We start from the raw sequence: 24,533 nt of genomic DNA, 5'->3' as shown, positions 1-24,533 counted from the left end.
TGGATTGGCACAAGAACACATTTTCTTTTTAAAGCTCAAGCAGCAGGCTGGGGATATAGCTCAGTTGGTTGAGTGCTTGCCTCACAAGCACCAGGTCCTGAGTTCAAACCCCAGCACCACAAGAAAAAGATAAGATAGGCCAAGAAGCTACTTTCTGAGGACTTCAGGGATAAAGCCCCCTTATTCACTCTTCCTGGTGAACTGCTCACTTTTTTGGACCTAAACAGGAGAGTATGTGTACACTGGAGTTGCTGGCAACCATATTGGATTACAAGTGGGGCCACCCTTAAGATGAAACAGACACTGTAGAAGGCAGAGAGAAGAGGGGAAAAAAATCTCCTGGGCTGATATTGAAGAGTCCATAGGAGAAGACTTCCTTTTGACCTTTCAATTAGGTGAACTAATAAGTTTCTTAATTTTTAAAGCCCATTTGAGTTTATTGCTGATTCTTTCAACTGAAAAATTTCTTACTAATTGAAGAGGTTTAAGTTTTGGAACATGTTTGTGTCCATTCTTAGAATGGATGGTATAATCAAAATATGTCCACCTACTGTTGAGCAGTATTAGTGTGACCATGACCTATATTTAATAAAGGCAGTGAAGTTATTATGGAAGTATGTCAAGCACACTCATGTGTACATATTTCCATCTACAACCTACCCCATGAAGCAATACTTTAGCTACTGTGATTGCTGTGAGTGATAAAGTTCTTTGTCTCCAACCCAGAAGTCTTTTGTCTCCTTCTGCAATCCATGAACTGGGGCCAGTTAGCTTGTTTGCAAATAGGGTAAAATCTTAGACCCCCTCATGTTCTTGACGCCAGGTAAAAACATCACATTCTTTGCTTTCAGTTGGAATTGAATTGCTTTGGAACCAATAAACTAAAAACTTTAATATTTTTAGCTGATCAGAAGCCCAGCTTTGCAAATATAGATGCCCCTCAGTATCAACATACAATTAGTTCCATGAACCCCCAACTCCAGGGATACTAAATCTAAGGACACTCAAGTTCCTTATATAAAATGGTATAATATTTGTGTATAACCAATGTACCTTAAATTATCTCTAGATTATTTGCAATATCCAATAAAATGTAAATGCTATGTAAATAGTTATACTATATCGTTTGAGGAATAATAGAAGAAAAAAGAGTGTACAGTTTCAATACAGATGCAAAACTTTTAAAATATTTTCCATCTGATTGGTTAAATCCAGTGCTGTGAATATGGAGAGTTGACTGAATCTGTCAATCTTTGACTAACAAAGATCAATTATCTAGGGCTGGGGAATGTGGCTCAGTGGTAGACACTCACCTAGTGTGTTCAATGCTATCCTTTCTTTTTCCTCTCCTCCCTTCATTCCTTTCTTCCTTTCTTCTCTACCTGTTTGTATGAACCCAGGCCCTTGCACACACTAGGCATATGCTCCACCACTGAACTACACCTGCAGCCCCTAGAAATACTGTTTTTAGACAGAGATGTTTCTTATTCTTGGATTTATGTGGCAAGGTAATGAAAGAACCCTTGCTGGCATGAGGTTTGGAATCCACGGGTGTCCTTGTTCCTGCTGGCTTAGTCCAGGGCCTTTGAGAGTCCATCCTCAGCCAGCAGATGTAAGTAGCATTGACACAAAACGTCCACATGAACTTCTCCCAGGTCTTTCCGTATTCTTTTGTCCACTGTCTAGCATTCTGCACAAGTCCCCTGGTCTGATATACCATCTGCTATTTCCTGACCTCTGACTCAAACTCCATTCCTTGGTGCCCGATGGAGCAAAAAAGAAAAATCACTGTTAAAGAAACAATAAATGGTTTTGAATCTGTGCATCTGCTTGTTTTTAGGGGACAGATGGTGGTGGTGATGGTGGCAGAAAGTAGCAAATTTGCCTGATAAGTGTGTTCTTTAGGAAGACACCTTGATGAATCTGATTATCAAGGTGAGACCCTCTCCACGTTGTACACCAGGAGAGTATTTGGAAGCTGCTATGAACAGAATGTTTGGGTTCCCCCACCCTAAACTCCCTATGTTGAAATCCTAACCGGAAGTGATGGTCTCAAGAGATAGAACCTGTGGGAGGAATGAGGTCATGGAGGTAAAGCCTTCAGAGAGCTCTCTCAGCATCTTCCCACCACGTGAGGACACAATGAGAAGCAGCCACCAGACTGTGAGAAGTAAATATTCCTTGTTTAAGCCCTTCAGCACGACAATTTGTTATAGCATCCCAAAACAACTAAGTCAGAGAGAGAGACAAAGAATTGAGTGTGTATAACACTGTAATGGTAGGCACATTCCCCAATGTTGGTGAATTTTCAGATACTTTACTGGTAGGGGATACAGAAGGAGTTCAGTGAGACTCAGAGAAGAAAAGATTGAGCACAGAGAGGAGACCTGAGTCTGGCAGGGATGGACCCACCACGTGGCAGAAGGCAGGAGGTAAGGGCATGGCCAGCAAGTGGAGCATGGATGGCCTGTGATGCGGTTTCTGTCCTTTGCTACACCTGGAGCTGCCAGATTTAGTAAATAAAAGCACAGGATACTCAGTTGGCAGTTGAACCTGAATTTCAGATAAGCAACTTTTTTTTTTTTTAACACAGTGGATGAGACATACTTATACTAAAACATGTTGAATCTGAAATTCACATTTAATGGGCACCTTGTATTCTTCAGACAACTCTAGCTGTGCCTTTCTCTCCACTATTCTCCAGCCAAAGCCAGTTGCTGCATGGAATATCCCTGTGTGGTGGGAGTCAGCAGCCTTCAGGGGTGCTGATAAGACCTCTGGTGGTGGCTGTAGAGGGAAAAGGAGCAGGAGGGCCTATTGCTGCTTGTATCCTTAGCACCTGTTGGAACCCTGGGACATCTGGGTGGCTCCCTGCCTCCCACCGTTGGAGCGAGCTTAGAGATTTCAGTTTTGTATTGCTGGAACAGGTGGTTTGTGGGGCTGAAGAACTTGAGCTGTGTGGTTTCCATCACTCCTTCAGGTCAGTGGACTCTGTAGGCATTTCTCTCTTGTCACCTGACCTAGTGGCCGCCACCTATGCTCTTCTTGGATGAGCAGCTTGTAACCCAAGGGCATTTAGGTCTCAGTATAGGACCAGAAAAGCCCCATCTGCTCCTTCATAGGTGGCCACCAAGAGAGGCCAGAGGATGTGAGACCTGCTCGAAGACCCCTGGTCAAGAGTGGCAGAAGCTGTCCCGGAACGTGCTCCCCCACCTGTGTTTATTGCACAGCTCTGACTCGCACCCAGGACTCTGCAGGTTGCCTCTGCCAGTACCCGCTTGCACACAGCCAGGAACTTCTTTTAATTTTTCACACAACAGATTCTAATATGATATGTGATAATTTAGTCTAGGGGACCAAAAATAGTAAAAGGTTCTGTTCTGGGTGCAGGGTAGGTTTCATGGCCCGGATGTAACCTCATTAGATTGCCATTCCAGAATGCTGTTAAGCAGGGAGAATTATCAGCCGTGCCCCCCTTATGTGCAAAATGAGGGATTCAATGACCTGCAAAATTCAAAAGGACACAATGAGACAGTGAGTTTGTATGCAAATGGTTTCCAATTAAAAGAGAAGATTGCCTTCCAAATACGTAACCTCCTTTGAGATAAGTAATCCTCCTTTTGCTATAATAATTTCTTTAATACATTTTTATGAGCTACTATTTTGTAAGAGCTTCAGAAGGGATACATTGTTCTAATAAAGATACATGCAACCTTCCCAAGCACTGTTTATGTTTATAGTATATTTAAAGATCTGTTTTATTTTTATGTGTTTGTTTAGAGAGATGTTGGAAATTTTTAATAAAAATGCTAAGGGAAAGGATATCATGTTCTCTGAGAATTTAGGAAGCTATACCAACATGCACAGGTATACTGAGCACATGGTATTAAAATATTTGCTCAACTTTACTTAGATTTTTTGAAATATAGAAAAAAAACTGTTTTATTCAATCCCTGAGGGAAAGGGATTTCAATAGATTCAACTGCCCAATCCTGCAAATGATAAAATATTATCATCATATATTGATTCTCAACTAGAAGAGATTTCTTCTATCTAAAAGGCAACTGGAGATCTGTGGAGCATCTTTGGTTTTCACAGTGACTGTGTTGGAGGCTCTACTTGCAGTTAGTGGGCAGGGGCTAGGAATTCTACATGTAATGCCTCATCCTGTCTTGTTGGTTTTGCCCTAATCTTGTCCTCCGTTGGTGGCATCATTTTCCTAGTTATGACTTTGGCTTCTGTCTTAATCTGTGGACTGTTGCTAATAACACAACATACAACACAAAGAGGTTATTTTGGCTTATGGCTGTGGTTCCAGGTTGAAGGGCCACATCTGATGACGAGAAGCTGGTCGGCAGTCCCTGAGGACCACGTAAGAGAGTGTGCAACAGAGATCTAGTCAACCTGGTTTTTATGGCAGACCCATTCTTGAGATAACCCATTAATCAATTAATCCATTTATCACATGCATGACTTAATTCATTTTCAAGGGCAGAGTCCTAATTATCTCTTAAAAGTCCCATCTGGTCCCACCTCTTAATATCTTATAATGGGGATTAAATTTCATTATGAGTTTCAGAGGGGACAAACCATATTCAAGGTATAGCATCTTCTCTTGACAATTTTTCTGTCTCCCAAACAGAATTCACTATATCAGGCTGCAAATCAGCTCAACCCATATCTCCCATGTACCTAGTACTTTTCAGGGGATTATAAACAGTCAAGGAAACAGAAACACTCTATTTAAAGAGTTCAGAGTAAATTCTAACCTTTAAGTAACCCCCTTTTGGACAGTCAACCATTGTTCATTCATCCAGTTTCAGATTCTTTGTGAAATTAGGTGTAGAGAAATAAACAAATATAAATCTACCCACATGATTATGCTGCAGCTCATATTAGCCCATCTTGTCCATAAGAATGTGACCGTGCAGGTTCTTGTCAAATGTCTCAGGGAAGTTGCTTTGGTTTTAATCTTGCATGTCCCCTAAAGGCCCTTGTGTTCAAGACTTGGTCCAGGTGACATTGCTGGGAGGGGAGTGAAATCTCTGAGTGGTGGGCCTAGTGGGAGTCCCTTACGTCAGGAGGGTGTGCCTTTGGAGGTGTCGTGAGACCCATGTCCCTTCCTCATTCTCTTTCACTTCCTGGTAATGAAGTGAGAGTTTTCCCTTGCCCTCCCACCCTGCTGCCTTGCCATAGGCCAGAAGTGATAGGCCCAACCAATCATGGACTGGAATCTACAAAACTGTAAGCCCAAATAAATTTTCTCTCTTTTAAAATTAATTATCTCAATTAGTTTGTTTTAGCGACAAAAGAATCGACTGAGTAGCTTATAAACAATGGATGCTTACTTTTCACGGTTCTGGAGGCTGGGAAGTTCGCTCTCAAGGCATATGCAGTGTCTCGGGCGTTGCCTGCTGTTTCATAGATGGCAGCATCTCCTTGTGTCCTTGAATGGTGCAAAGGCAAAGGGTCTCTTTTGGGTCTCTTTTATAAGGATACTAATCACAGTGTCCTTATAAAGCAAGCAGGATCCATGTCATAGCAGCTAGTGACTAAGTCATTGATTATGTAGTAATGTAGAAAGGGACATCTCCCTTTCCTGCTGGAGTACAAGCCCTGTGAAGGCCAGGGCTCCATCCTCCTGGCTCTCTACCACCTGGTAACGAACACAAAGCCTTGAACATGGAGTGGGGATGAATATTTATTGGATGGACTATTTGAAGTGGGCCTTGAGGGACGGTGCATTTATTTTCAGTTGCTGCTGTAACAAATTACCACAAACATTGTGTAGAACAGCACAAATTTGTTCTTTTCTAGGTGTAGAGGTCAGAAGTCCAAAGGGAGGCCCACAAAGCTAAAATTATAAAGGGATTATAAATAATCAAGGAAACAGAAACACCCTATTTAAAGTTCAGAAGAAGCTCTACCCTTTAAGTAAACCTATGTCCAGACTGAAAAAATATTTCCATGGGTGTCTTAATCTTTTCCCTTCCCTCAAAGGTGGATATTGTCTGCTTTCATCTTTATCTTGGGCTGTTTCCTTCTGGAAGCTCCAGAGGAAAATTCACTCCTTGTGTTTTTTAGCTACTAGAGGCCACCTGCATTCCTAGGCTCAGGGCCCCTCTCTGCATCACACTATCCTCTTGATTCTGTCATCCCAAAGCCTACTCCTCACTTTAATTTTCTCTCTCTCTCTCTCTCTAAGAATCCTTCCGATTATGTTTGGCCTACTAGACTATCCAGGATAACCTTTCCCTTCACAATCTCTAACATAATCACATCTGCCATAGAAAGTATGATAGTCATGCATCTGGGGATCAGGACATGAGCATCTTTTGGGGAGCTGTTAATTCAGCCTACCACAGATGGATGTGAGAGTTTAAACATTCTTGCAGATGGAGATAAAAACATGATAATTTATTCAAATATATGCAATGGCTCTCTTTGGTATTTTTGGGGTGTCCTGATTGCATTTATTTATAATATAAATGTTTTAAAATATAGAAGTTAAATACTGGCTAAAATACATGTGATATTCAATTGATGAAGGTAAACTTTAATATATTTTATGCATATCAAAGCAAAAGAAATATTAAAACTCAAAAGGGTTATAAATGGAAGTGTCTTGCAAGACTTGCCCCTCAGAGTGGAGTTAGCCCAGGAAATGACTCTACTCCCCGCTTCCTGTCCTATTGCGTGTGGCTGGCTAGTGTTTGTTGAATCTTAAGATTTGACCCAAGAGTGAGATGAGTAAAGAAACTTAATGGAGCCCTCTTTCCTTTAGATACGTCTGTGTAAGGCTTGTGAACGATACAGAATTCATCCCAAGAGTTCATGGATAAAAACATTGAACTGAGGCATGGAAAAGATCTGAAAATGAGGAAATGATCGGAACTGCAAAAATCAGAGTCTGGGATGGGGTAGGGGGCTCTGTGGATTTCACAAATAACTTACACAAAGTCCTGGAACAGACTGTTAGAAAGATGGCTTGTGTGCCCCAAGAGGAAGATGTGACCATGTACAGACAATATTGGTTGGGAAGGATGTCATATCAAAAGGGCATCCTGGTCAGGCTGGTGGCACACCCCTGCAATCCCAGCTACTCAGCAGGCTGAGGTAGGAGGATTGAAAGTTGGAGGCCAGCCCGGTCAACTTAGTAAGACCCTGTATCAAGATTTTAAAATGTTTTAAAGGCAGGATTGGGGGTTATAGCTCAGTGGTAGAGCACTTTCCTAGTATGTGCCAGGCCCTGAGTTTGAGCCCCAGCACAGAAAAAGGCAGGGGAGTGGGGTGGTGCCAGAGGGGAGGGATGGGGGATCCTTTACTTTGATAGCTTTCCTATCATGATCAGTCAGGAAACCTGTGTAGATTTCTATATTAGTCAATTTTTTGTGGCTAAAACAAATGACTTGAGATCATTAATTTGTAAGGAGAAAAAAGGTTATTTTGGCTCACAGTTTTGTTGGTTCCAGTCCATCCATGATCAGTTGGGCCTATTACTTTGGGCCTGTGGCAAAGCAGCAGGGCAGGAGTGGATGGTGAAGTAAAACACTCATTTCATTACCAGGAAGTGAAAGAAGGAAGGAGGGCCATCTGAGTGAGCTAAGACACAGCCAGAAGGCCATTGAGCCAGGACAAGGACAAGTGGGAGAGTGATATCACAGTGGCTAAACCTGCACAGGGTGGGCCATTTAGGCTTGGGAGGACACATTAAAACTTTAAATTGCATCCTAAATGGGAAAGCACTGAAGAATTTTAGGCAGGACAGTAGAATAAAGAGATGAGCATTTTGAAACGAATCTCTCTGGTCTAGGATGAGGAATGGGTTGGGTAAGGAGGTCAGTGGAGATCAGCTGAGAGCATTTAAAGAGAACAGTGGGGACTTGAGCCAGGGACTGGAGACAAGCAGGAGTCAAGGAGAGGTGTGACAGGAAGACCAGGTGTGACTTTGTGGCTGTGGTGCGTGGTGCAGAGGGAGGAAGAGCACCTGAGGGTCTGCTTCAAACAGCCCCGTGGATAAGGAGCCCAGAGACAGGAGCCTTCTAGGGGATGAGGAGGAGGCTGAGTGTGAGGAGGCCAAGTTCGAGGCGTCCTCGAGATGTCCAGGAAGCAGTGGGACTTGGCGTCTGTAGCTCAGATGAGAGGTCTTGACTGGGAATGTAAGTTTGGGAGTCACTGGCACACTGGGTGGTGTTTAGGGGTGGACAGGATAGGGCAGGGAAAAGAGGAGAGGAAGGAGACCGGCTGGGCTCATGAGCGCCTCTCTCTCTACTATCTCCAGATCAATATCCCACAGAGGATTTAACACATCCAGATTGAAGAAGTATTTCCCTGTGCGTCTTAATCTGTTCCCTTCCCCCAAAGGTGGATACTGTCTGCTTTCGTCGTTATCATGATAGTGCTTAGTACACAGCACTTAGTACAAGAGATGCTTAGTGGTATCTGTTTAAGTAAAAATTTTATTGGAACAGGCCGCCTATACATGACTGTCTGCACCTAATTAAAGCAAGTTGTGTCTTGCCTTAAATTGCAGTGCGAGTCATAGGATAAAACTTGTATTCAAACAACTTAAACCAACTCAAAACATACTTCTGTGTTTTTGTAGGTTCTTCAGTTTCTGAATCAGTTCTTTCTGAAATGTGGTTGAGGATTCTAACTGCTTCCAGTATGTGGCTATACAGAGAGGCAGGTGTGCCGGGGTAACAGATGGGTGGAGGAGCCAGGTTTTCTGGGACTGGATCAAGCCCCATTAGAATATGGCTGGTGGGTTCCTGTGCAAGTTCCTTAGATCGATTCTGCCTGTTTCCTCGTGGGTTAAAATGGGACTAACAACACAATCTCTCCCAGGAGACTCATATTGCATGAGATATTCGTCAGTTGCTTGGAACACTGTTTGGCACTGAAGTATAATGTGTATCATACAATATACTTCATATTATGCTTATGAGACTTAAATGTGCACTGTCAATGTTCATCCCCTTTTCTTTTTCTGTCACCCCCAATTCCGCACACAGAAAACGGCTGTTAAGGATAATAGCTACCACTTAATAGTACACTGAGCTTGTACCAAAAAGTTGGCAAACACTGAAACATTTCCTTCCCCACAGCAAACTTACAGGTACTATTATTTCCATTTTGGGGTTAAGAAAATCAAGAATCAGACAATTTAAGTGAATTCAAATTTAAAGTGAGTTCAAAGCAAGGCAGATATTAATTGGAGAATTTAGGATTCAAATCAAATGCAAATCAGAAGCTCTTTCGCCTACTGCAGTCATTCTTAAATTTAAATGTGCATCAAAGGTTTCCTGACCATTTCTTGAAAACACATAGCTGCCAAGCCTCCTAACTTCAGCAACTGCTGGTGCCCAGAAACAGGCATTTACAAGCGGATCTGATGCTTCTTCTGGTCTCGGGTTGCCCCCAAGTATAGCTTGGTTTACACTGCAGTCCAACAGATTACTCCAGAATCAAATCCAGGGGGGTCAGGCTGACCTTAGTCCTATTCCCAGGCCCAGAGCTAGCGGTCAGGGCTTCAGCATCTCTTCAGGGGCCATGCTGGCTCCACATTCCCAGGATCAGGTGACCCACGATGCCCTGACAGTCCCCCTTGCTGCCTGAGGGTCTCACTGCCGTGCTGACCTCCAATGGGGTACTTTCCGGAGACCATTCCAGAGCATGAATCTAGCTCCCTTTTCCCTTCTGCCACCACTACCAGCACCGGTCCCAGGCAGACAGTTGTCACTGCTGGGCCCTGGCTAGTTGATTCAGGAGAGCCAGCTGTCAGCCTCAGAACAGCAGCAAACCCCTCTCCTCTCATTAACAATGCCCCATAGAGGGGCTCGCCTAGACCAAAGAAACCACTGGGGTACGCTTCACTTTTTTCCTCATTTCACATTACAGTGGATCCAGAAGTTGTCCCTAGAGTCTACGTGTAACATATGCATTATCCAATGACATCATCCCTGCATTGCGCATTCAGTTGTCCTTTGCAAAATCACCCTATTCATCTTGCTGGGAGATGCTCAGCAAACAATGAATTATAGAAGAGAAACTACTGCCATTCAAATATCTGATTCATTTCAGAGGAAAGAAGGTAGCTACAGGGACAGCCAAGGCCCAAGGGAATGGAAGGTTGGGTGCCGATTAGAGCTGTTTGGAGAGACCAGGTGGCTGAAAGTAGGGAATGGTTATGGAAAGTAATATGTACTATCCATTTTTCTCAACACCTTAATCTCCTTTCTGTAAAATGACAGTCAGGAGGGGATGGTCAGGACCCTTCCAGCATAAAGACTTTGAAACACGCTGAAGTCCAGGCCATGCACCCAGGGACCTACCCCCTCCATTCATGCCCCACCTGCCTACAGTTACTACCCAGTAATCCATTCAGATTATTAATCCAGAAAATGAATTAATCCACTGATGAAGTTACAGCTCTCACAATCCAGTATTTTCACCACTGAATATTGCTGCATTTCCTAACACATGAACTCTTTGGGGACATTCCAAGATCCAAACCATAACACCATATGACCCAGCAATTCCACTTCTAGGGATATACCAAGGGGAACGGAAACAGGTCTGAACAAAGACTTGTACGTGAATACTCAGAAGCATTATTTGTGATAACTAAACATGGCACAAACGTTCATCCACTGATCAATATATAAATATAAACAGATACATAAAATGAGATATATTCATACAATAGACTATTATTTGTCTATCAAAAGAAAAGATAATGCTATAACATGGTGTGTTGGAAGAAATCCTAGTTCTTAATCCTAATTCACTGCTGGCAGCAGTGAATGTCTCAAGTGTGTAAGCTTGCGGGGAGGAATGTCCCACTTCTCCTACCGAGGAAAGTAAACAACTGCCCCAAGTTGACTCAGTGTTACCAAGGGAACCCGTATAGGAACCCGGTGGTCTGATCCCCCATGGCACATTGTGATTGGGCAAGAAGCCTATAAAATATATAGCTGTTCCCACAATAAACGAGTTTGCAGGCTGCTCGCCACAAGCCTGCTTCCACCCAACTCCTGGAGTCTGGGGGTCTTGACTCCATGACCTTACCCGCAAACAAGCTAGCCTGGCACAAGGCAAACTACAGTGGTGAACCTTGAAAACATGATGTGAATGAAAAGGGAAGTCATGAAATGCTACATATTGTATAATTCCATTTATTTGAAATATCCAGGATAATCAAATTCATAGAGATTGAAAGTAGCTCAATAATTGCCGGGGGCTTGGGATCCTGTAATAAAATGCATGCATCTCTCTTAACGGTGCTAAAAAGTTTTTCGGAGGGCGTCTATTTATGAAAGTTGCAGCCTCACTATGTATTCATGTCATTTCTGCTTCAGAGGGAGTCCTGCCTAACAGGTGAGTCATTTGTGAACTGTATGCGGAAAGGTGGTCAGAAAATGGAGGAAAAAGCCAGAGAAATTAGAATTATTAGTGAACTCATAAACTAGATTGAAACCATATGGACAAAACTTCATGGGACTGAAATAAATTAGGGATGGAGAAGTGGGTATGAAATAGAACCCCAGCAATGAGCACGTAAAGAGAATACTGGGATACCTGCTTATCCAGCTTTCTCCTTACAGAGTTCTCTGACTCTTCCTAGACAGCTCTTTTAAAGGTTCCTCAGGTTGATGCTAGCTCTAGGAATACAGGAATGTTTGGACACAGGAGGAGAAGAGGTAACAAATCTGAACAGAGGGCAATTTATTTAGAAGATATATCTATTGCCTCCAAGGGGAAAGAACAAGAATCTGGGAAGAGAAATTGGATTCAGCTTCAGTATCTGATTAGGGCCAGGCCCTGTGATTTGAGATTCACAGCACGTCTCAGGTGGACCAGATTCCAGACAGATTCATCCTGGCTGTCAGCAAGCAAGTCGCTGCAAACAGGTGCCTGCTCTTGCATTTACTTGATGGAGAACATCCATAGAGTGATGGAACGAACAGAGTGCCTTCCAGACACCCATTTGGGGACAAATCCCAGTGCCTGCATTTGGAATTACATTGGGCTGAGCTTTCCATCTATCGTACCACATATTTATTCCACATTTTATACATTTGTTATTTAAAGTAAAAATATGGAGGCAGGTGGGGGAGGGACAGAGAGAAGGGGCTACAGGTCATTGTCATTTCAGAATCTCTTTTACATAAGGCAAATCAACCCTCCCACTGACACCCTCCCCTTAATTATCCTGTTTGAGTAAGGAATCTCCTCCTGTTGATGTGCCTACAAAATTCAGGTGCTGCTCATAAGATAGTGCAGACATCATATCTATGTCTGAGAAAACTGTGCCAATCTATGTCCAAGCAAACTGTGCCAATGGCTCTAGGGTGAGGTTCTTCAGTGTGGAATTGCCTCTGCAATTTGCACCCCTCTCAGCATGTCATTCCAAGAAATCTGATTTCTGAACAGCTTCCAGCCTATGTCTTCTATACCTCTTGGTTTCAATCCATTCATAGCCTGGCACCTCCTCAGAGACTAAATCCCTTTGTAACCAAGAACTTAGCATCTTCTCTCGCACCAAACCCAACCCAGGTGTGGTCAATTAAAGAGCTCTGAGAAAAGCTTCTCTCACTGTGAAAGCAGAGATATCTTCCGTCTGGGGGAAAAAGAGGGGTTGTGAGTCAGAGCAGCATCCACAGAAATATTTCATTAAAAGCCTTTGTGGGAAAGGGAAAACATGCTTCTGGATCCTCCTTTCTTGAAAGTCAAATCAAGTCTACCTAGGAACCTAACATTTGTCCAAAATATCCACTGAAATATTTTCATTTCAGGAAACACATCTCATCAATCTCTTTTGGTTTCACTTACATCTTGATATTCAAAATGAAAATTGACCCAATATCAATAAGCAGAATATAATTCAACAGAAGTATCCTCCGTGGTCCTGAGGACTTGTCTCCTTGTCTCCCTTAGATGTGAACCTAAAACCCATGGTGTTTAAATCTACCTGTTCCATAAGGGAAGATGTTGCAATGGAAAAATCATTTCTTGGGTCTTTTCTTTGTCAATCGATATTTATTGAATGTTCATACAACCAGGTCTCTGGTCTTAGTATAAATTCACTTAGTGGCAGAGGCCATGCTTATGTGTGTTGAAGGCGAAGGGGAAGGGGAATGAGGAGAGAAAGAGGTTGCTGACTGGCAGAGAAACTTTTAAGATGATTTCTTTTTCTCTTGTATTTGTGGTACTAGAGATCAAACCCAGGGCCTCACTAGCTAGGCAGATGCTTTACTACTGGACCACACTCCCAGCTCTAAGCTGAAATCATTCTCAGCTTGCCATCTTAACCTACGCTAGGAAATAGATTCCCATCCCTGATTCACTTAATTAATTAAATGAAGAAATTGTAGCACCTGGGAGTAAACAGAATAATTGAATAAAACAGACTGAATAAACTAGCAATTATCAGGCAAAACATGTCTGCAGGTTCTGGTTTGGAGGAGTGTGATGTCTGCCAAGTGGAAAAGCTGCATCCCTTACTATGTTTTCCATATTGTCAACTTTTTAAATTTTAAAATATTTAATTGTCACAGAAAGATTGAATATGTTCAAGGTATACAGTGTTTGATGGATGCATGTATACACTATGCAATGATTACCACAAATTAATTAAAATGTTCATTATGAACCATGCTGCACATTAGATCCCCAAGACTTATTCATCTTGTAACTGAAAGTTTGTACCCATTGATCAACATCTCCCCTGACCCCTCTCTTCCAGTCCTTGGGAACCACTGTTCTATTCTGCTTCAATGAGTTCTGCTTCTTTAGTTTCCATATGTAAGAGAAACATACATTATTTGTCTTTCTGTCAGACTCTAATTTTGACTTCATTTTGCAAAGAACATGAGCCTTCCTGGGGGTTAAATTATAGTTCTTAGCAAGCCTTTAGTGAAACACAGGAAATGCAGATAAGACCCACTTAATGGTCTCATAATCCTCAAGCAATATCATAATCACCCTGCAGCTTCTTCAGGCTGCAAACTCTCATCCTATAAGAGGTTCTGGTCTTTGTGCTGGGGAGGGACAAGATTTTCCAGGCCACTGATACGTCCCTCTCATTCTTACCCTCCAAGCTGTTGAAAGTCACTTTTCTATTCTCAACTCGTGGGAGTTTGCACTTTGTAGGAGTTGGCACTTTGTAATATTCAAGTAGCAATCTATGTAGAATATGTATACAGCTGTCCCTCAGTATCCATGAGGGACTGGTTCTAGGATGCCTCTCAGATAACAAAATCTGCAGATGCTCAAGTCCCTTCTACAAAATGGTGTAGTAATTGCACATAATGTACATGCACCCTCCCACATATTTTAATTCATTTTAGATTATTCATAATACTGAACACAATGTAAATGCTGTGTAAATAATTGTTGTACTGTACTATTTAGGGGATAACAACAAGAAAAGAAGGTATGTTCAGTATAGAAACTTTTTTTTTCCTGAATACTTCTTTGCTATATACATAGCCATCTACATAGTTGTTCTCATGTGTCTGTCATTTACATTCTTGATCCAATCAGCCATGGAGTCAGAGGGCCCTCAGATCTCCTCTCCCATCTCCAATGCACCAACCGAATGCTGAATAGTCTATTTCCTTCCACCCCAGCAACTGTTCTTTGCTACTTGGTTTCATAGGAATCATCAACCCAGTACATTTCCAGTACTGAGAGTCACTTTCAGAGGGCAGGGTAACAGCTCCCCATTCACTATGCCCTGGAATCAAGATAATCACCCAAATGAATCTAGTAACTTTACTGTGACATTTTAGGGAAAGTTCAGGGACCACAGGCTCAGGGTGATGAAAAAGTCTTGCAAAAAATTCCTAACTATGTGGGGTGGAGTATCCCAGGTTGGATTTTATAAATTCATTTAAAAACTTTCAGGTCCCTAACCAACTGTAACATGAAAAGAGGCATTTGTCCTTCTCCTTATTATCAGGATGTTAGCTTCTCCCAGCTTCGGTTAAGGGAATTCCATGTGGTGGGCGTTTTCTTCATTTCCTGAGATTCTTCGAGCCCTGGAAACTCAACCTCCTTCACTCAATTTGGACATGATTTTATCTTTACTATGAAGGACAGTTAATGGACTGAAAAAACATTTTTGAGGGGAATTGCAGCCAAGCCCTTGTCTCAAAGCTGCAGAGCAATGGCCAAGGTGGACTTGAGTGTACAGAGCCTGTCATGCCAGCACAGGCCTGAGGTGGGACAAGCTAGGGTTGAAGCAAGCCAGGCCACTCCAATATATGTCACCCATGGTGGCACTGCCCAATCAGCACAGGCACCTGCTCCACACAATGCTGTGTCCACGATCCACCAACCTCAACCTCCCACTTACCCACAAGCAGCAAGAAAACAGAGTGGGGCAGACCTGAATGGAAGTGCGGGTCAAGGGTCAACTAGTGGTGTTAGTGCTTTTCCAAACCCTCATTAGCACTGACCCGAGTGCTATGTAAACCCCTAGACAGCACACTCAGGGAGCAACTTCTATGGGGGTCCCTTCCCGTCTCTGCAAGAATTCTGTTTCTATTCTTCACACTTCAATAAATCCCTCTCCTTTCACTCTGGCCTTCCTGTTGGCCTGGGAACTTTAGCCTTCAGATTTGCAGGACAAGACCCAGAAGGAAGGTGGAGGTGAGCTGCTGGGGCCTGTTGCAGCACCGAAGGGCAGAGCCCATGCAAAGGGCAGCAACACACCTCTCAACGGTCACGGAGGAGAACTGGCTTTGCAGCTGTGATCCTCAGAGAGGCCACTGGAGTGGAGAATGAGTTTCAGCTCAAGCTCCGGTTTCAGCATGCTGTGCCAACTGCACACGGGCTACCACGTGGAAAACATTCCTTAGCTCTGTGCCAAAGCACATGCCTCAGCCTTGACCACAACTAGCTTTCAGGTTAGACTTTTAATTTGATAAAACTAGATATAAATAAAATATTAAGCCAATCAGCAAAGGGGCAGGCACTGATTTATTCTGAGAGGCAGCAAATACCTGCCCATGCAGGGGCTATGAGGCCATTGTAAGGATTCTGTGAATTTTTCTCCTGGAGAGTTGTAGCAGAGGAATGCCAGGACCTTATTTAGATTTTAAAAGATTATCCTGGCAGCTGGATTGAGAATTAATTTAAGGTGATAGTGAACTGGGGAGACCAACTGCGGAAAATTGTAGTACATGTTCTCAGGAGAGCAAATAGTTGAATATGGGAAAGGATCGATCTATCTGCTATGCTTTGCATGTGGTTTGAGTGTGTCCCCCAAAGGTTCACATGCCTGGTTTCCAGTGTGACAATGTTGAAGTGGCGGAACTTTTAACAGGTGAGGCCTACTGCAAAGTAATTAAGTCATGGAGGCACCAATTTGCACATTGGTTAGTTCTCATGGAAGTGAGTTGTTATATAAACAGCAAGCCTAAACCTTGAATCCCTCTTCCTTTCTGTCCCTCCATGCACCACGTGATCTCTACCTCTTGCATGTGCTCCCACCATGAAACCATATGCTATGTTCTGATGTAGCCAGAAGGCCCTCATGAGAGCCAGTGTCATGCTCTTGAACCTCTGAACTGTGATCTAAATAAGTCTTTTTTTTAAATAAAGCACCCAGCCTCTGGTATTTTGTTATAGCATCAGAAAATGAACCAAGTGTCTGTTATCTATCTATCCATCCACCCATCCTTCCGTTTAATAACCAAACACATCACAACTATAATTGTCTTATTTGCCAGATGGAATTCTGAAAAAACAGAGGGCCAGTTCAGCCTTCACTTGCAGTAGCTGCTGACCTGTATCCCTCCCATCTTTAGGCCTGAACTGTGCTCAGCCCCATTTTTGGATAGCCTCCTTCTCTTGAATTTGTCCTATTGGAGGTCACCAGACCCTGCTCACCAGACCCTGCTCGCCAGACCCTGCAGGAACCAGGGATAATCCTGATGAAGACAGAGGCAGGCTTGCAGCTGAAAATCCCTCACTCCTGGAGATGCCCAATGAGCCACAAGAAATGACTATGAAGTACTCCTACCCTTCCTCAGATGTCAGCAGCCACACTGCTTCCTCCCTGTCAGAACTTGTTTATGGTTTAACTTCTGAGAGTTGCTCAGTTAGCCCCAAGAAGGCCATCTAGGCCCACGGGAGCGCTGGGATGCAGCATGCTGAAAGGTCTAGTCTTAGCACTGTCTTCTACTTAGAGTGGGAATATCTAGACCAGCACTGAAATATGAGCACACAGAATGCATGCAATGTGATGGCAAAAGTGATGTTGCAGACTTCCAGTTCACAGGCACCCATCTTCGTGGAACGGAGGCAATTTGCATTTTTCTGACTATCAGCTGCCTTCCAAAGAAAGAATCTGGTGGCCTTATCTCACTATCATCATCATGAGAGATGGATGTTCTGAATCCCCTCCCACTACATAGGAAATGCTGTGAAGCACTTGACCATGAACACTGATCCTGCTGGTAATACCTTCAGGCCTTAGGATCAGGCCTAAGGAGGGTCTGTTTGCTGGAAACTTGCTGGTCTATCCTTTGAAACTACCTAGGAGCTTGTCTGGGTCTTTGCTGCAGATGCTTCTACCGGATGCTGCACTATGCTCTGGTGGCTCCAGAAGCTCCATGCTTAGCTTATTTACTTGGGACTGACTTCGAGGTATTTCAATGCTGGCAGCCTGGTTCTGACTCAAGCCCCTGGGTTCAACATTACTAAGATTGTGGGTTTTAGGTGAAACCTAAACTGCAACGTTGAACTTAGAACCTCCCATCAGTGCTTAAGTCATTCATGGGAGATTGTCTTCCCTGGAATAAAGGCAAAGCCCCATTGCTTGATAACATTAGCTTTGAAGTATAAGGCTTACTAAGCAAAACTAATTTTACATCCTGTTTCAATACTTCGGAAGCTTAAATAGTACAAGGGGCTAGCAGTTCTAGCTGTTTTTAGCAGCTTTGCTAAAAACAGAGGTACCAGTGGGTGTGGTTCATGCTTTCTTTCCCAGGCCAGAGTTGCAGGTGTGGCTTTGGCCATGGGGCGGTCATCTCTGTTCATGAGTTCTTTCATCTTTTACCCAGCATGCTGCACAGGTGTTTTTGCATTTTCTACATATGATGTCCACAGGCACGATCCTGGACTGTGCAGGCAAACATGCCGAGTATTCCAGGGGGCTGCAGGAAGTTACTCTGTGACCCACTCCCCCGAACCTCTCCTAAGCTGAATTTCTCACTTCTCCAGCTTTCAGCTACTGCTGATGTCTGCCTGGGCCTGCCCGCAGACAGATCCTCCTACAGCTGGCATACTGCTGCAGATCTGTATTCTGTGGCCTCTCTCCCAGAGCAGGTGTGCTGTGAGTTCTGGGATCAATATGCCCTAGCATGACTGTTTGGGGGACACTTGGATTAGGAAGACCTGTAAGTTCAGAAAGGTATCCTAGGAACGTACTTGTAGTAGCAGCAAGCGTGGCTGATCAAGAGCAGGGAGAACACCCCATGGAAAAGAAAATGTCTCTTTTCCTGGCTTCTTGCCATAACTAGGCAGGGAACTGAGTCTGCTGAAGTGTTGCCACTAGAATCTCTCATTGCCAAGGGTAAACAACTCGGGAGGGAGTTGGGATGGCAGATCCTTAGCCAGGCTGCACTTGAGACTGTAGTTGGTTTGATTAGCTTCCATAAGAACTAGTAAGTTGTTTGATTAGTATGTTTTCATGTTGTACATAATAATAGAATTTCAGAGGTGGGATGAAGACTATCAATTTTCTAAATCATCACTACATTTTAGAGGTGAAATGACTGAGGTTCTGGAGGATAAAGGTGTCCCCCACCCAGGGCCACCCTAGAATGGGAGGGTGGGATCTCTCACATGCAGTCCCCATGTGAGCTTGGTGCAGACATCTTCCTGGAAGGATAGGATTTTGAGTTCAGATGTCGGTGTCTGGATATATGTCCCACTTTTGCTTAAATGTCTTTAGATGGCTTTTATTTTGTAGCATTCTGGAGAAAATGCATTAAAGGATACTGAATCTGTATTGCATTTATCTCTCAGGGGGAAAGGGATATAAATGAATTGGAAAAATAATAAATAGGCCTATGCCAACCATGCCAGGAGACACGACTGACTCTTCCTTCACTGACTCCCAATCCACTCCACCCTTTTCAGCAATACCAAGAATGGCCATTTATCCATTCTGCTGTTGAACAAGGTAGTGAGCACACACGTGCAACACCTGCAATTACTCTATGGTGTAGAAATTATTACAAACACCCCCAAGTTAGGCGGTTCAACTTATTATTTTGAAGTCAATATATAATGGTTTAAAAGTGATACACATTAAGGAAAAATTGTACTTTGAATTTTAAATTTTGACCTTTTCTGTGCTATTGATACAGGCAATCATAATCATTCTGTTTTTCCTTTGAAGTACAAGTATTCAATAAATTACATAAGTTATTCAACATTTTATTATAAAATAGACTTTGCAGTCTCTGATGCTGACTGGTTGTAGGTTAATGTGCATGTTCCAAAAACATTTAAGGTAGGCTATGCTGTTACCATGTTAGGTAGGTTAGGTGTATTAAGTGCATTTTTGACTTATAATATTTTCAAAGTACGATGGATTTATTGAGATGCAGACCCAATGTAAAACAAGGATCAGCTGTGTTCCCATTTTACAGATGAGGAAACTGAGCTCACAGATGTTAAGTAACTTGCTCCAAATCACACTGCTTGGCCAGTGTGGATTTTTGATTCAGCTGATTCCAAGGGTAAAGACATGGATTTACATTTCAAGATTCCTTTACACCTGTGTGACCCACTCTCCAACTCTCTGCCAAAAACATCCCCCTCAAGTGCTCGTGAAGTTAAACCCTTGTTTACCTGCAAAACTCTCCTTCCAATTCAGGCAGCATTAGTGAGGCCATGGGGTTCTTCATCAGATCTGCTACCACAGGGTCCTTGGCTGTCATGTAGAAGAAAGGAATTCCAGTACTGTTGTTGAAGGGACCGTCACTAAAGGGCAGGCAGTTCCCAAATGGCAGCCCTAGGATCTAACAAACACCAAGAAAGTCTTTTTCAATGACAGAATTGTGGATGGATGTGAGGTGTGAGCCTGACCAGGAAATACGGCACTGAGGACCGTGTGGTGGACCATGACATCGCAGTGGATTTGACAAGGTAGCAGGTACGCATGTGCAACACCTGTAGTAAATTAAGGCAAGGAGTAAATTAAGGCAAGATGGTACCAATCTATCCACTTTGGTGAGTGCCGCCTCCTGAATTTCTTTGTAACTAATGCTTAGCAGTGACATTCTGTTTGGAAGTTAAAGAAATATTCTTGAAGCTGCCTGTATATAGCAAACACAGTCACTTTACTGAATTTAATGTTCTTTGGGGGAGGGGCAGTGAAATTTCTGGGGGTGTGAGTGGTGCTAAGACTTTCTTCAAACTTCTGCTTAACTGCCTTCACTCTCTCCCCCAAATTTTTGGCAACTTTGGGAATAGAATTTAATTCTTCCCTTTAGTACCTTGCTTGCTCTTTGAACACCAGGAACATTCTATTATTGTTTCTTTCAGGGCTATTCTATTTTCTCATTTACTGATTGCCTTTTTATCATAATCAATAGCATTTCATCACATAACTCAGCAAGGTCTAGGGGAAATGATGTAACCATTTTAGCATAAAGGAAGTCACAAGCATGATATACCAATTTTTGTTCACGATTATCCAGTAGCGTGGGTGAAGGGTAGTGTCATGTTTCTGTGACTTCAGAAATAGACAAATATATTTAAGTTTTAGGTTTTTTTCCCAAACCCCTGCTGGTGTAGCATCCCAACCTTACTTTATGCCTTCAAGTACATCTCTTCGTTCCTTGGCTCAGAATTCAAGGTCTGTCTTTGTCTCTGAAGTGTTACAATGAGGTGTAAAAATTGCAGAAGGGAGAATCGTAATCCTTTAAGCATATAGAATGTTAGGGAGTCCTCCGGAACATTAGGATAACATCACTTACAGATGCTGTTTCAGCATTTCATAAACTGCCGAGCATCATGTTTCACATGCATGCAAATCTTTTCTGAATTCATTGAGTTTGGATTAAATGTCAATATTGGAAAAGGCTAAGAAAAACATTTTGTTTAAAGTCAAAATATCTTTAATACATTGGCACTAGGCTTTTGTTTGAAAAGATATGTTTTAAATGAAGGTTAGTTTCATATTTAAGCTTTGTATTTTCTTAAGCTGTGTTTTAGGAGTGATGCTATAACCATGAAAACCCGTTTGCATGCGGGGCATATCCAACTGGCTCAGTATCTGACACAAAAGAGGTTCAGATCATTGTCATAATCTAAATAACAATGTCATTTAGATAATTTTTTAAGTGGGCCTTCAAAACTGCCTAGTCAGCGACTTCATTTTATAGATAAGGAAAGCAAAATGGAGAACCAGTGACTTGGCCAGTCTGAAACTAGAGATCCAAAAACGTTCATTCTTTTTTGCATGAAGTAAATTCAGTTCAAATTACTGCGTTGCAATAAAACCCGTGCATCCACTGAGGGGCTCTGCCGGCTTCCGGGTTGTACACTTAGGGAAGTTGCATCCTCCTTACTTACCTCATGGCACTCCAGGGACAATCTTGTCTAACAGGTGAATAAAACATTTTTGGGGATTGAACCCGAGAAAATATAGCCTATGACAGCTCATTCCAGCAATTACTCATTTGCATAAGACTTCTTTCCAGAAAAAAACTAGTGTTTCATTTTTGTAAATATAAATTTCCATTCAAGCAGGGATGTTGTTCTTCTCCTCATCCCCACTCGATTCCACGTCAGTACTGGCAGGGGATGTTCCTGCCAACTCCGCTGTGCCAAGGTTCTGGCTCCTTTTGTCCAACTCTCTAGTCAGACGCCGCTTGTTTTTCTGTGACCATCTCTAGACAGGGATTTAGTCCCCAACCATCTGGCAGGAAGCCTGGTTTTCCGTGCCTCCCCCACACCCGCTCCCAGACTTTGCCAGTTTAACCCACCCGAGCCCAGCCTGGTTCCGTTATTTGCAAGGCGTCCACAGTCCAATCCGGCCCACTGGGCACGTCTGTTAAACCTAGTTCTGGGTAGGTGAGAGGTCTCTAGCATCTCCCTGGCTCCTGGGCGCGCCGCCTAAGTGGCAGGCCACCACGAGAGGAACAGCTGCACCAGGGGCCCAGCCGGGGTGGCTTACCTTCTCGTGGGCGGACACCGTGGCCAGACAGCCCCAGGCGCTGGCGTGGGCCAGGGAGCGGGCGGTGGCGGGGCGCAGCCTCAGGTCAGGGGGCGCACCGGCTGCGGGGCCGCTCTCCCGTCGGTAGGAGAACATCCCCGGGGGCGCCGGGGGAGGCCTGGCGCGGGCAGCACCCGTCCGGGGCCGCAAGTGCGCGTCCTCCTTGTGAGCCGAGGCAGGGAAGCTCTGCTGCCAGATGCTGCTGGAGTCCTCCAGCAGCGCGGGCAGCGCTTCCTCGGTGGAGGCGCTGTCCAAGTCCTCGTCCACCTCGTTGGTGACAGCCCAGGACACAGAGCTCACGATCACGTACCCGGCAGCGGGGGACAGCAGGGCGCTGCAGCACAGCAGCCAGGAGAGGCGGATCCCGAGCCGCGCGGACCGCTCGCCCTGGCGCACGAGCATCTTGCAGGCAGGAGCCCCACCGCGGGAACCGCTAGCGGCGAGCCTGCGGCCGGCGAGGACCGCAGCGCCCTCCGGAGGCGGAGACGGGGCGCTGAAACCCCTGCTGACCACCGCAGGATTCCTGGGTGGGGTCCCTGCACCAGCCCCAGGGATGCCCACAGCCCCACGCCACGAAGAGAAGCCGAGGTTCCTGGAAGACCAGATTCCACCCAAATGCTGCACGTACGGCAGCTGCGGCTGCAGCGTGCGTGGTCTTCATCGCATGTCAGATCCGATACACTCCTCTGCTCAACAGCTGTGTGGCCCTGCCAAGTCACTGAACTCTTCTGTAGTCCATTTCTTTCGTTAGAAAATGAAGACAGTACCTCAAAAGCATGATGGATGGGGGGGGGGTTAAATTATTTAAGATTTGAACAGGCTTAGAACAGTGTGAGACATGGAGCAAACTATGTATTTCGTTAACTGGACCCAAGGTAGGGATTTTGTCTCCATCTTATTAGACAAAGAAAACCGAGTAGACAGTGGAAAAGATCGACAGAAATTCTATCTGATGCCAAAGCCCATTTTCTTTCTAAGGACAATAACCATCTTACCCTTTGCTATGTCTTGAGGGCTTTGCCCGCAATAATCTAAAAGCAGAATTCAGTTGTGTACATCTAAGATAAAATAAAGGGGAGCTAAAGTCCAGAGTAGAGGTGATGGGTAGGGTGGGAAAATAATTGTATGAAAATATTATACTACGGTTGGATGTGGTTTGAGTGTGTCCTCCAAGGCTTCATGCGTTGGAATTTAATTCCCACCGTGAGGTATGATAAGCGTGGAGACGTTATCCATGTGTTTAGATCAGTGGGGCTTTGAGAGGTGATTGAGATTATAAGGTCCTCAAGGGTAGAGTTTTTCCTCCCATGACTGAATCCTTGTGGTTTTATAAGAAGTGGGAGAGAGACGCCCCCGCCGCCCCCCGTCCCGCGTGCGCGCGCGCGCGCGCGAACACACACACACACACACACACACACACACACACACACTCCCCGACTCATGCAATGCCCTGGGCCACCTTAAGACTGCCAGCAAGAAGGCCAGCACCAAATGTGGCCACTGGTCCTTGCTCCTCCATTACCTTGAGCTAAAACAAGCCTCTTTTCTTTCTAACTTACCCAGGTTTTGGTATTTGCGCTATTAGCAACAGACAACAGACTAATACATAATCACAACTTTAAAACACTCTCTTGTTGAAGGACAGCTGTGTTGTTTTGAGTAATGGAGTCTGATAGATATCAAAATAGTTCTAAATTAACATAGTTTCTTACCTCTGCCTATTACAGCCACAATCTATCTCATTAGGAGACATTTTCTACTCTAGATTTTCTACCTAAAATCTTACAGTCCTACTTCAAAGTTTATTCTGAATGAAAATAACTGGTAACAGCACTTGATTTTTTAAGTGTTTTGGCAAATGTTACCCAAATCCTAACCAGATGATCCATCACCTGCCCCACTCCCTCTCAGTCCCTTAAGTCTACTTCATGTGCTCCTGCTCTCCAAGCTTCTGTGTGTCCCCAGCCCCAACACGACTGACTACCCATTCCAGGATGACCTCTTTCTGGTCTTTCTCTTACTAGAGCATCCTGCAGCCTTGGAACTAGCCTTGGACCTCCCTCTTCTCCTTCGGGTCTTTTTGCTTTCTTTTTTTAGTTATTTTTAGATCTACATGACAGTAGAGTGTATTTTGACATACTATACATACATGGAGTATAACTTATTCTAATAGGATTCCATTCTTGTGGTTGTACATGATGTGGAGTTTCACTGGTGGTGTACTCATATATGAAATAGGAAAGTGATGTCTGACTCATTCTACTGTCTTTCCTCTTCCCATCCTCCCTCC

At 43.9% G+C, this 24,533-nt stretch overlaps 1 protein-coding gene across 1 annotated transcript in view; it reads right to left on the bottom strand.

The window, feature by feature from the left end:
- Positions 1 to 22,645, bottom strand: part of Creg2 (cellular repressor of E1A stimulated genes 2) — a 38,128-nt gene extending 15,483 nt beyond the window's left edge. The window contains exons 1-2 of the mRNA XM_047523195.1: positions 22,205 to 22,645; positions 19,873 to 20,042 (exon numbers count right to left, since the gene is read on the bottom strand). Of these exons, the coding sequence (XP_047379151.1) occupies positions 19,873 to 20,042; positions 22,205 to 22,645 (611 nt within the window). The remainder of the gene's footprint in view (positions 1 to 19,872; positions 20,043 to 22,204) is intronic.
- Positions 22,646 to 24,533: the final 1,888 nt, after the last annotated feature.

The sequence above is a fragment of the Sciurus carolinensis genome, chromosome 13 (assembly GCF_902686445.1).
Source record: "Sciurus carolinensis chromosome 13, mSciCar1.2, whole genome shotgun sequence".
Lineage (NCBI taxonomy): Eukaryota > Metazoa > Chordata > Mammalia > Rodentia > Sciuridae > Sciurus > Sciurus carolinensis.
The sequence above is the reverse complement of the archived record's forward strand: the minus strand, read 5'-3'. Positions and strand labels throughout refer to the sequence as shown.